At 38.9% G+C, this 13,169-nt stretch overlaps 2 protein-coding genes across 2 annotated transcripts in view; both read right to left on the bottom strand.

The window, feature by feature from the left end:
* The window catches only part of LOC132512911 (nuclear RNA export factor 3-like), a 482,492-nt gene that overhangs the window by 101,661 nt on the left and 367,662 nt on the right, over positions 1–13,169 (bottom strand). The window lies entirely within an intron of this gene.
* Positions 568–2,157, bottom strand: LOC132513318 (protein BEX1). The gene is made up of 3 exons (XM_060137526.1): positions 2,016–2,157; positions 1,540–1,617; positions 568–1,207 (listed from the first exon to the last, which is right to left on the bottom strand). Exon 3 carries the CDS (start codon positions 1,200–1,202, stop codon positions 816–818), a length of 387 nt encoding a protein of 128 aa, XP_059993509.1. The 5' UTR covers positions 1,203–1,207; positions 1,540–1,617; positions 2,016–2,157; the 3' UTR covers positions 568–815.

Raw genomic sequence — 13,169 nt, 5'->3', positions numbered from 1 at the left:
TAGTAAGTGCTCACATTGCTTTATCAGGTTGTCAATCTCTTTCATTAAGTAGTATGTGTTCTTTTGAAAAATGAGAAAATAGAGGGAGTGCCCTGGCAGTCCAGTGGTGAGGACTTGGAGCTCTCACTGCTATGGCCCGGGTTCAATCCCTGGTCTGGGAACTAAGATCCCACAAGCCAGGCAGCGCAGCCAAAGGAAATAAAAAGTACATGGAGGATATAATGTGTGGGTTGCCAGGACCTCAAATCTTGAAAATGAGGATGCCCTCTGAGAGTTCCAAATGGATAAATCTGATAGACAATGAACATGGCTTTCTGTCTCTGTGAATAACACAAGAAATTATCTGTGGATGTGATACTGAAAACGTTGGGAAGATCTAGTACTCAAATCAGCATCATTTGGGAGTTGTCCAATGCAGGTAAAAAAATAAAAAGGGCAAGAAAATAGAGATAAGAAAATAAAAATTATTCATAATTCTACCATAAAGAGATCATTTTACTTTATATATCCTTAGACTGTCTATTCAGATATAAAATATATATGATTTTAAGGGAAAAAAACAGAGAATGCTTTTTTAAACTGCTTTATTAATGTCACAATATATAAAGAACATCTCTCCATGCAATAGGTAAAACTCTCCTGCTGACAGAAACTTACAGATTGGGTCAGAAACACAACATTCAGTTAGAAGCTGGTAATAGGAGACCCACAAGAAACAAGTAACACCAAAAGGTTTACAACAAATGTACGTCACAAACATGTAAGTTTAGGAAGCAGGTGTGTCTCCCTACTAACTTCAGGGAAAACATCAGGATTCAAGGCATAAGGCAAAACTCATCATGATGGTCATGGTGAGGGGGGTCAGTGCTAACTGCCCGCAGACTATGACTCAACTGCTTTTCCCTCAGCTTTTCCATCAGCTGCCTCACCTCCTCCCCAATCCTTTCCATATTCTCTTCTCTCATCCTTGCCTGTGGCTCTTCAAGCCTCTGAGTCATGTCCCATCTATACTGCAGGATGGGCTGCCTAACACGGAACCTCCTACGATTTCCTTTAGGTACACAATATTCACCAGCTTCCAAAGGGAGGGCGAAAGGCTCTCCCTTATTAGCATCCTGCCCCTTTTCATCCTTGTTTTCATTCTCCTGGTTGGCACTTTCCATGTAGAGATTTTTTACTGCTTGTTCCTCTTTGGACGCCATTGCTCCTAGGAGACAAAAGAGAGAAGAGACTATTTTCTGGGTGGACTGATCAGCACCGAGGACAGAGGCCCTACTAAGCACCTCTCAAGACTTCCAGCCCCGGATGTAAAGGCTCTTCAAATTTTCGTTTTCCCACCTGAGAGGCTCCTTATGCCCTCTAGGGGGCCCCCAGTCCAAGCTCTCCCCCCTCCCTCGCCCAAAACCGACCATTTTCCCTGCCTATCCATGCCCACGTCTCTGCAGGCACCAAAATGGAGGACAGGGTAGGGGGTGGCATTTGGGGGTCTTAGGGCTATCCACACGTACCCCCCACATCCCAACTGTCCCCCGCACAGACCTGGGCCTATCCTCGCGGTCTCCTGCTCCTCCCGATTCTTGCTGCAAGTGCGCCGCCGCAACACTTCGACTCGCAGACCTGCAGAGAGTAAGGGTGGGGGAAGGGGGGCTGCTGCATCCGGACGCTCGGCCCCTTCTCAGCCCCGCATCTCCCACCCCCGGCCACCCCCACCCAGCGTCCCCCGCTCCCATCCTCAACCGCCTCCGCGCCGACCACCATTTTCTACCCCGAGAAGAAAGGGGGCGGGGCGGGGGTGTCGGAAAAGCTCGCTGTGTTGCGAGAAGCAGGCAGCCGCTTCAGGGCCGCGCGGCCCGCCCCCAGAGAAGGCCTACCGTTTTCTGTGGCCAAACGCCAGGCCGCAGGGGGCATGGGGGCTGCGGACTCCGCCCCGGGGCAACCGGATCCCCGGGGAGGGGTCCACAGGCCGTGTCCGCTTGCTCACGCCACCTCTGGGGACCCCCCTCCGGGTTCCTTACCTGCTGCCCCCGCGCCTCCTACCCTTGGGGGCCGACCTCGGCCCGCAGTCCCTCAGGGCCACCGGGAGCAGGGACCGAGAAGGTAGCGAGCAACGGCCGAGTCTAACACTAGAGCAGGGCAAGCGCGAGTTGGCGCGGGCCGGTCACGTGCGCCCTCCGTCACCGCGGGACGCCACGCCTTCGCGCCGCCCCCTTCTGCCCCACGGGGTCGCGCAGAACCGGTGGTGCTCACCTCCCCCTGCCCCCCATGTCACTTGTCCGAACACCGGCTTGGGCCCCGACGCTCTCCTTTCTTTGTGTGTTCCTGGGCCTTTCTCTAACGGCCACGGAAGGGCAGTATCTTCCCGGGGGGCGGGGGGCCGTTGGCCATTACCAGTGCTCTTCTGGAGACTTGCTTTTGCCCTCCTCTGCTCCCAGGACACGCCTCCTTCCACCTGCTGTGCTTTCTGCTACCAATCTCTCCCTTTTCCTCCACTAAAATGCATAGAAGAAATGTGTCTGGAAAAGACCCCAGGAGAGAGGATTTTTAAAAATTCTTTATACCTCTCTGTTTTGTTCCTTTTATTTTAGACAAAAAAGTCAGTATACTTTTAAAAAAGGAAGTAAATCGTTTTTATTTGAAAAACAGCGTTAAAGTTGGAAAAAAGACCAACCACCTGTCTCTTCTGCGAAGTCATTATATAAATATAGACTCTACAGGCAGCTACGTTTTTAGAATTTGGAAAAGGACAAGGCAGCTGATGGCTCCTCTTGTGAGTGGCCTCTAGATACATGAGGCCGTTCCATGAGGTGAGCCAATAAGTGTGTAGTACAGCAGAGCCTTGTTTGTTTTTCAGAACTAAAACAACAACAGAAACTCCTTCACAAATTTCTGATTCAAAAGGCAATAAGTATGCCTATTTGCAAATCGCATGATCATGTATTGATAGACTCCTAAGGGATCTACAATAAACCTACTGTAGAAGTAAGAATTTAATTTAGCAGGGTTGTAGTTATGGCTAGATATACAAAAACTCAGTTGTGTTCCTGTATGCTAGCAATGAACCATTGGAAATTGAAATTTTGTGTGTGTGTATGAAATGTATGATAGGTTCCAAAAATGTGAAATACTTAGGGATAAATTTAAGAAAACATGTAGAAAACTTATACATTGAAAACTACAAAAGACTGCTGAAAGAAGCTAAAGATCAAAATAAATGTGAAGGTAAACCATGATCCTGGGTCAAGAATTTCAGTACTGTTAAGATACTAATTCTCTCCAAATTGATCTATAAATTCAGTGCAGTCAAAATAAAACTTGCAGCAGGCAACTTCATGTAAACTGATAAACTTAACCCCAAATTTCTATGGAAATGCAAAGTGCCTAGAATAGACAAAATAATTTTGAAAAGAAAACCACAAATCTGGAAAATTGCATTATCTGAGTTCCAGACTTAGATGTAGTAGTAAAGGTAGTGTAGTAGTGGCATGTACAGACATTGGGCTTATCAAAAAAAAAATGTCTGCTCTTTGAAAGATATGGTTAAGAAAATGAAGTGGGAATCTGGGAGAAAATACTTAGAATATGTGTAACCAACAAAAGGTTTGTATCCAGAAGATATATAAAGAACTCTTAAATTTCAAAATAAGAAGGCAAACAATGCAATTAAAAATGATCAAAAAGAATAATATATGAAAAACATTAAAAAGAAAACTAGGGGCTTTCCTGATGGCGCAGTGGTTGAGAGTTCGCCTGCCGATGCAGGGGACACGGGTTCGTGCCCCGGTCCGGGAGGATCCCACATGCCGCAGAGCGGCTGGGCCCGTGAGCCATGGCCGCTGAGCCTGCGCGTCCGGAGCCTGTGCTCCGCAGCGGGAGAGGCCACAACAGTGAGAGGCCCGCGTATAGCAAAAAAAAAAAAAAAAAAAAAAAAAAGAAAACTAAAAACCAAAAATGAACAAAAATTTCACAGAAGTACATATGCAAATTACCAATGAGCTCATGGAAAGATCCTCAATCTCGTTAATCATCAGGAAAATGTAAAAAACAAGACAAAACAAAACCCAGAATTACATATCACTGCACACTCATCTGAGTAGCTAATATTTAAAAGTCAGACAACCCTTAGTATTTTTTTAAATAGTTGCCTCTTATCCATGTTTTTACATCACCACTTTTTTTTTAAAGTCTTTATTGAATTCGTTACAAAATTGCTTCTGTTTTATGTTTTGGTTTTTTTTGGCCATAAGGCATGTGGGATCTTAGTTCGCATCCCCTGCATTGGAGGGCGAAGTCTTAACCACTGGACCACCAGAGAAGTCCCCAATCCTAAGTATTTTTGAGGATGTGGAACAACTGGGACTCTCATTCATTGCTGGTAAGAAGTTCACCCACCTTGAAAGATTTCAACAGTTTCTTGAAAAGTTAAACTTACACTTACCATATGTCCCAGAAATTCCACTCTTAGGAATTTTCCCAAGCAGAATTTAAAACATTTCCTCAAAAAGATTTGCACAGGAATGTTCATAGCAATTTCATTTATGATAGGCCCTAAGTGGGTACAATCCAAATGTCCATCAAGAAATGAATAGAGAAACAAATTTGATGTTTTCATGAATTAGAATACTACTAAGCAATAGAAAGAGGCAAACTACTGGTACAAGCAATAACAGAGATGCATCTCAAAAAATATTATACTTAGGGAAAGATACCAGACACAAAATAGTACATTCTGCATGATTCCATTTATATAAAGTTAGAGGCAAAACTAAATTATATTGATATAAATTTAATCAAATCAATGTTTGCCTGGCTTGAAGGTTGTAATTTTTCTGACTGTAAAAGGGGCAAAACAGAACTTTCTTAGCTGAGGGAAATGTTCTCTATCTTGACAGAGTAGTAACTCCACTGGAAAATGCATTTTCATTGAACTGTATAGTTAAAATGTATGTATCTTATTGTATGTAAATTATACCCCAGTAAAGGAAATTAAAAATCAAATTATCTAGGAATAAATCTTATTAAATACTTACAAGACCTCTACACTGAAAATTATAAAATACTTCTGAGAAACATTAAAGAAGACCTAAATAAGTATAGAAATATGGATTGAAAGACTCAATATTTTCAAGTTGTCAATTATTCCCAAATTGATATATAAATTCAATGCAATCCATATAAAAATCCCAGCAGGTTATTTTTCTGTTGGCAAGCAGATTCCAACTACGTATATGAAAATGCAAAGAAAGAGCCAAATATATCCAAGACAACTTTGAAAAAGAGAGCTCCAAGATTTCCATACTAGGTACCAAACTTAATACAATGCTATAGTGAATAAATAGTATGACATTGTCTCAAATATTAACATATATGTGTATACACACAGACACAGGCACACACGTATGGACCTGTGAAACATACCTACACATACTGTCGCTTGATTTATGGCAAAGATGACAGTGCAGTGGAGAAAGGATTTTAAAAAAAAGTCATAGCAGTTCAAATAAATATCCATGGGTGAAGAATATTTGTTAACTCCACCTAAGTAACACACAAAAATAAATTCCCAGAGGATTGCAGATCTAAATGGGAAAGGTAAAAATGTCATTCTAATGCAAAATGCACAGGAAATCATCTTCATGACTTTGGAGTAGGCAGTGTTCTTAAAGAGGGCACAAAAAGGACTAATTACAAAGTATAAAAAAGATTATAAATTGTACTTTATTAATATCAGAAACTTCTATTCATCAAAAGACATATCAAAAGAATAAGGAAGCAAGCCACAAGCTAGGAGAAGATTTTTCGAACACATATATCTGAGAAATGATTTGTATCTATAATGTATAAAGAACTCTCAAAAATGAATAAGAAAAAGACAACCCAATAGAAAACTGGGCAAACACTTTAAAACAGCAACTCAAAAAACTGAATATCCAAATGTCTAGTAAATTTGTGAAAATATGCTCATCTTCATTCTCTTGCAGAGAAATGCAAATTGAAACCAAAATGTGATACCACTAAACACCACCCAGAATGTCTAAAATAATAAAGACAGAAAATATCAAGTGTTTTACAAGTACAATTAGAACTGGTACTATCACTTTGGAAAACTATTTGGAAGAATATATAAAAGTAAACATATGTATACTCTATGACCCAGCACTCTCACTCTAGATTCACCCATAATAAAAATGTCTGCATTGGTTTACAAAACAACATTTACACCTATGTTCATAATAGCACTTTTTAAACTGCCCAATATTACCAAGTACCCAAATGTTCTTCATCAGGAAAATGTACAGGTTAATTGTGTATTAACACAGTGTATTATTCAGCAATAAAAATGTACAAATTAGAGGACCTTCAACGTGGCAGGGGAGTAAGATGTGGAGATCACCTTCCTCCCCACAATATATCAAAAATACATCTACATGTGTAACAACACCTACAGAACACCTACTGAAGGCTGGCAGAAGACCTCAGACTCCCCAAAAGTCAAGAAACTCTCCACATACCTGGCTGTGTGGCTGACAGGGATTTGGTGCTCCAGCCAGGTGTCAGGCCTGAGCATCTGAGGTGGGAGAGCCGAATTCAGGACATTGCTCCACCAGAGACCTCCTGGCCCCACGTAATATCAATCGGCGAGAGCTCTGCCAGAGATCTCCATCTCAACACTAAGACCCAGCTCCACTCAACAACCAGCAAGCTCCAGTGCTGACACCCCATGCCACACAATTAGCAAGACAGGAACACAACCCCAACCATTAGCATAGAGGCTGGCTGAAATCATACTAAGTTCACAGACACCCCAAAACACACCACCGGACTCGGTCCTGCCCACCAGAAAGACAAAATCCAGCCTCATCCACCAGAACACAGGCACCAGTCCACTCCACCAGGAAGCCAACACAACCCACTGAACCAGCCTTAGTCACTAGGGGTAGACACCAAAAGCAACGGGAGCTATGAACATGCAGCCTGCGAAAAGGATACCCCAAACAGAGTAAGTTAAGCAACATGAGAAGACAGAGAAACATACAGCAGATAAAGGAGCAAGGTAAAAAACCCACCAGGCCAAACAAATGAAGAGGAAATAGGCAGTCTGTCTGAAAAAGAATTCAGAGTAATGATAGTAAAGATGATCCAAAATCTTGGAAATAGAATGGAGAAAATACAAGACAGGTTTAAGAAGGACCTAGAAGAACTAAAGAGCAAATAAACAATGATGAACAACACAATAAATGAAATTAAAAATTCTCTAAAAGGAATCAATAGCAGAATTACTGAGGCATAAGAATGGTTAAGTGACCTGGAAGATAAAATAGTGGAAATAACTACCACAGAGCAGAATAAAGATAAAAGAATGAAAAGGATTGAGGACAGTCTCAGAGACCTCTGGGACAACATTAAATGCACCAACATTCTAATTATAGGGGTCCCAGAAAAAGAAGGGAAAAAGAAAGGGTCTGAGAAAATATTTGAAGAGATTATAGTTGAAAATTTCCCTAATATGGCAAGGGAAATAATCAATCAATTGCAGGAATTGCAAAGAGTCCCATACAGGATAAATCCAAGGAGAAACACACAAAGACACATATTAATCAAACTATCAAAAATTATATATAAAGAAAAAAATATTAAAAGTAACAAGGGAAAAACAGCAAATAGCATACAAGGAAATCCCCATAAGGTTAACAGCTGATCTTTCAGCAGAAACTCTGCAAGCCAGAAGGGAGTGGCAGGACATATTTAAAGTGATGAAGGGGAAAATCCTCCAACCAAGATTACTCTACCCAGCAAGGATCTCATTCAGATTTGACGGAGAAATTAAAACCTTTAGAGACAAGCAAAAACTTAGAGAATTCAGCACCACCAAACCAGCTTTACAACAAATGCTAAAGGAATTTCTCTAGGCAGGAAACACAAGAGAAGGAAAAGACCTACAATAACAAGCCCAGAACAATTAAGAAAATGATAATAGGAACATACGTATTGATAATTACCTTAAATGTAAATGGATTAAATGCTCCAAACGAAAGGCATAGACTGGCTGAATGGATACAAAAACAAGACCCATATATATGCTGTCAACAAGAGACCCACTCCAGACTTAGGGACACATACAGACTGAAAGTGAGGGGATGGAAATATATTCCATGCAAATGGAAATCAAAAGAAAGCTGGAGTAGCAATTCTCATATCAGACACAATTGACTTTAAAATAAAGACTATTACAAGAGATAAAGAAGGACACTACATAATGATCAAGGGATCAATCCACGAAGAAGATATAACAATTGTAAATATTTACACACTCAACATAGGAGCACCTCAAAACATAAGGAAAATGCTAACACCATAAAAGGGGAAACCGACAGTAACACAATAATATTTGGGGACTTTAACACCCCACTTTCACCAATGGACAGATAACCAAAATGAAAATAAATAAAAAACACAAGCTTTAAATGATACATTAAACAAGGTGGACTTAATTGATATTTATAGGACATTACATCCAAAACAACAGAATACACCTTCTTCTAAAGTGCTCATGGAACATTCTCCAGGATAGATCATATCTTGGGTCACAAAACAAGCCTTGGTAAATTTAAGAAAATTGAAATTGTATCAAGTAACTTTTCTGACCACAACACCATGAGACTAGATATCAATTACAGGAAAAGATCTGTAAAAAATACAAACACATGGAGGCTAAACAATACACTACTTAATAACGAAGTGATCTCTGAAGAAATCAAAGAGGAAATCAAAAAATACCTAGAAACAAATGACAATGGAGACACGACGACCCGAAACCTATGGGATGCAGCAAAAGCAGTCTTAAGAGGGAAGTTTATAGCAATACAAGCCCACCTTAAGAAACAGGAAACATCTTGAATAAACAACCTAAACTTGCACATAAAACATTTAGAGGAAGAAGAACAAAAAACCCCCAAAGTTAGCAGAAGGAAAGAAATCATAAATATCAGATCAGAAATAAATGAAAAAGAAATGTAGGAAACGATAGCAAAGATCAATAAAACTAAAAGCTGGTTCTTTGAGAAGATAAACAAAATTGATAAACCAGTAGCCAGACTCATCGAGAAAAAAAGGGAGAAGACTCAAACCAACAGAATTAGAAATGAAAAAGGAGAAGTAACAACTGACACTGCAGAAATACAAAGGATCATGAGAGATTACTACAAGCAACTATGTGCCAAGAAAATGGACAACCTAGAAGAAATGGACAAATGCTTAGAAAAGCACAACCTTTTGAGACTGAGCCAGGAAGAAATAGAAACTATAAACAGACCAATCACAAGCACTGAAATTGAGACTGTGATTAAAAATTTTCCAACAAACAAAAGCCCAGGGCCAGACGGATTCACAGGTGAATTCTATCAAACATTTAGAGAAGAGCTAACACCCATCCTTCTCAAACTCTTCCAAAATATAGCAGAGGGAGGAACACTCCCAAACTCATTCTACGAGGCCACCATCACCCTGACCCCAAAACCAGACAAAGATGTCACAAAAAAAAGAAAACTACAGGTCAATATCACTGATGAACATAGATGCAAAAATCCTCAAGAAAATGCTGGCAAACAGAATCCAGCAGCACACTAAGAGGATCATACACCATGGTCAAGTGGGGTTTATCCCAGGAATGCAAGGATTCTTCAATATACACAAACCAATCAATGTGATACACCATATTAACAAATTGAAGGAGAAAAATAATAAGGTAATCTCAATAGATGCAGAAAAAGCTTTCAACAAAATTCAATGCCAATTTATGATAAAAACTCTCCAGAAAGTGGGCATTGAGGGAACCTACCTCAACACAATAAAAGCCATATATGATAAACCCACAGCCAACATCATTCTGAATGGTGAAAAACTGAAACCATTTCCACTAAGATCAGGAAAAAGACAAGGGTGCCCACACTCACCACTATTATTGAACATAGTTTTGGAAGTTTTAGCCACAGCAATCAGAGAAGAAAACAAAATAAAAGGAATACAAATTGGAAAAGAAGAAGAAAAACTGTCACTGTTTGCGGATGACATGCTGCTATACATAGAAAATCCTAAAGATGCCACCAGTAAACTACTCGAGCTAATGAATGAATTTGGTAAAGTAGCAGGATACAAAATTAATGCACAGAAATCTCTTGCTTTCCTATACACTAACAATGAAAAATCTGAGAGAGAAATTAAGGAAACACTCCCATTTACCATTGCAACAGAAAGAATAAAATACCTAGGAATAAACCTACCTAAGGCGACAAAATACCTGGATGCAGAAAAATATAAGACACTGATGAAAGAAATTAAAGATGATACAAATAGATGGAGAGATATACCATGTTCTTGGATTGGAAGAATCAACACTGTTAAAATGACTATACAACCAAAGCAATCTACAGATTCAATGCAATCCCTATCAAACTACCACTGGCATTTTTCACAGAACTAGAACAAAACATTTCACAATTTGTATGGAAACACAAAGGATCCCGAATAGCCAAAGCAATTTTGAGAAAGAAAAACAGAGCTGGAGGAATCAGGCTCCCAGACTTCAGACTATACTACAAAGCTATAGTAATCAAGACACTATGGTAGTAGCATGAAAATAGAAAAATAGATCAATGGAACAGGAGAGAAAGCCCAGAGATAAACCCACACACATATAGTCACCTTATTTTTGATACAGGAGGCAAGAATATACAATGGAGAAAAGACAGCCTCTTCAATAAGTTGTGCTGGGAAATCTGGACAGCTACGTGTAAAAGAATGAAATTAGAACACTCCCTAACACCATACACAAAAATAAACTCAAAATGGATTAAAGACCTAAATGTAAGGCCAGACCCTATAAAACTCTTAGAGGAAAGCATAGGCAGAACAATATCACATAAATCACAGCAAGATCCTTTTTGACCCACCTCCTAGAGAAATGGAAAAAAAACAAAAATAAACAAATGGGACCTAATGAAACTTAACAGCTTTTGCACAACAAAGGAAAGTATAAACAAGATGAAAAGACAACACTCAGAATGGGAGAAAATGTTTGTAAATGAAGCAACTGGCAAAGGATTAATCTCCAAAATTAGCAAGCAGCTCATGCAGCTCAATATCAAAGAAAGGAACAACCCAATCCAAAAATGGGCAGAAGACCTAAATCAACATTTCTCCAAAGAAGATATACAGATTTCCAACAAACACATGAAAGGATGCTCAACATCACTAATCATTAGAGAAATGCAAATCAAAACTACAGTGAGGTATTACCTCACACCGGTCAGAACGGCCATCATCAAAATATCTACAAAAAATAAATGCTGGAAAGGCTGTGGAGGAAAGGGAACCCTCTTCCATTCTTGGTGGGAATGTAAATTGATAGAGCCACTATGGAGAACACTATGGAGGTTCCTTAAAAAACTAAAAATAGAACTACCATATGACCCAGCAATCCCACTACTGGGCATATACCCTGAGAAAACCATAAGTCAAAAACAGTCACGTACCACAATGTTCATTGCATCTCTATTTACAATAGCCAGGACATGGAAGCAACCTAAGTGTCCATCGACAGATGAATGGATAAAGAAGATGTGGCACATATATACAATGGAATATTACTCAGCCATAAAAAGAAACAAAATTGAGTTATTTGTGGTGAGGTGGATGGACCTAGAGTCTGTCCTACAGAGTGAAGTAAGTCAGAAAGAGAAAAACAAACACCATGTGCTAACACATATATATGGAATCTAAAAAAACGAAATGGTTCTGAAGAACCTAGGGGCAGGACAGGAATAAAGATGCAGGGGTAAAGAATGGACTTGAGGACACGGGGAGGGGGACGTGTAAGCTGGGATGAAGTGAGAGAGTGGCACTGACATATATACACTACCAGATGTAAAATAGGTAGCTAAAGGGAAGCAGCCGCATAACACAGGGAGATCAGCTCGGTGCTTTGTGACCACCTAGAGGGGTGGGATAGGGAGGGTGGGAGGGAGACGCAAGCGCGAGTGGATATGAAGATATATGTATACGTATATCTGATTCACTCTGTAATACAGCAGCAACTAACACAACAATGTAAAGCAATTATATTCCAAGAAAGATGTTAAAAATGTACAAATTTGAACTACACATAATATAAATGGATCTCACAAACATAATATTGAGATAAAGAAGCCAGAGTGAAAAAGAATAATGTATATGAGTTTGTATGTATTTAAACATAGGCATAACCATCATAAATATCTATGATGCTAGAATTCAGGGTGGCAGTCTTGGGTAAATGACTGGAATGGAATTTCTACAGTGTTGTTAATGTTCCGGGTTTTTTGTTTTGAGTGTTCGTTAAATGGTTTTAATTTGTAAAAGTTTATTGAGCTACATATTTATGATTTGAGCACTTTTACATATGTATTTTATTTCTAGTAAAATATTCCCTAAATGCCGAACAAGCTTACATCATTCCTCTCATAGTAAACTTAAACTCAAAAAAAAATTCTCACATTATTGGTGGGTATATAATTTGGTACATTCTTTTTTAAAAATTTTATTTTATTGAAGTACAGTTGATTTACAATGTTGTGTTAATTTCTACTGTAAAGTGATTCAGTTATACATATATACTTTTTTTCATATTCTTTTCTACTGTTGTTTATCACAGGATATTGAGTTTAGCTCCCTGTGCTTTACAGTAGGACCTTGTTGTTTATCTGTAATTTGGTTCATTCTTTCTGGAGAGCTATTTGACAGGAATTATTAAAAGAAATGTTCATATTGTTTGATATAGTCATTTAATTTTTTGCATTCTGTTCTACAGAAAAAAATCATACATGTGTGGAAAGATTTGCACATAAAGATGTTCTTTGTAGTAAAACAAATAAAGCCAAACAATAGAAGAAACAAAATATACAAATATAGATTATTGGGCTTAAACAAGTTATTGCCTATCCACATAATTGAGTTCTGTTAAGTAGTAAAAGTACACTGTAAAAGTGTATTTAATGATAAAGAATACCTTTCATGATTTACACTTTAAATAATAGAAAAGTAGATTAGAAACAATATGCTCAATGGGATTGTAATATATATCTATATGCATATGTATACATATAAACATAGAATGTAATGATAAAATATAATCAATC

Source organism: Lagenorhynchus albirostris, chromosome X, assembly GCF_949774975.1.
Source record: "Lagenorhynchus albirostris chromosome X, mLagAlb1.1, whole genome shotgun sequence".
Taxonomy (NCBI): domain Eukaryota; kingdom Metazoa; phylum Chordata; class Mammalia; order Artiodactyla; family Delphinidae; genus Lagenorhynchus; species Lagenorhynchus albirostris.
The sequence above is the reverse complement of the archived record's forward strand: the minus strand, read 5'-3'. Positions and strand labels throughout refer to the sequence as shown.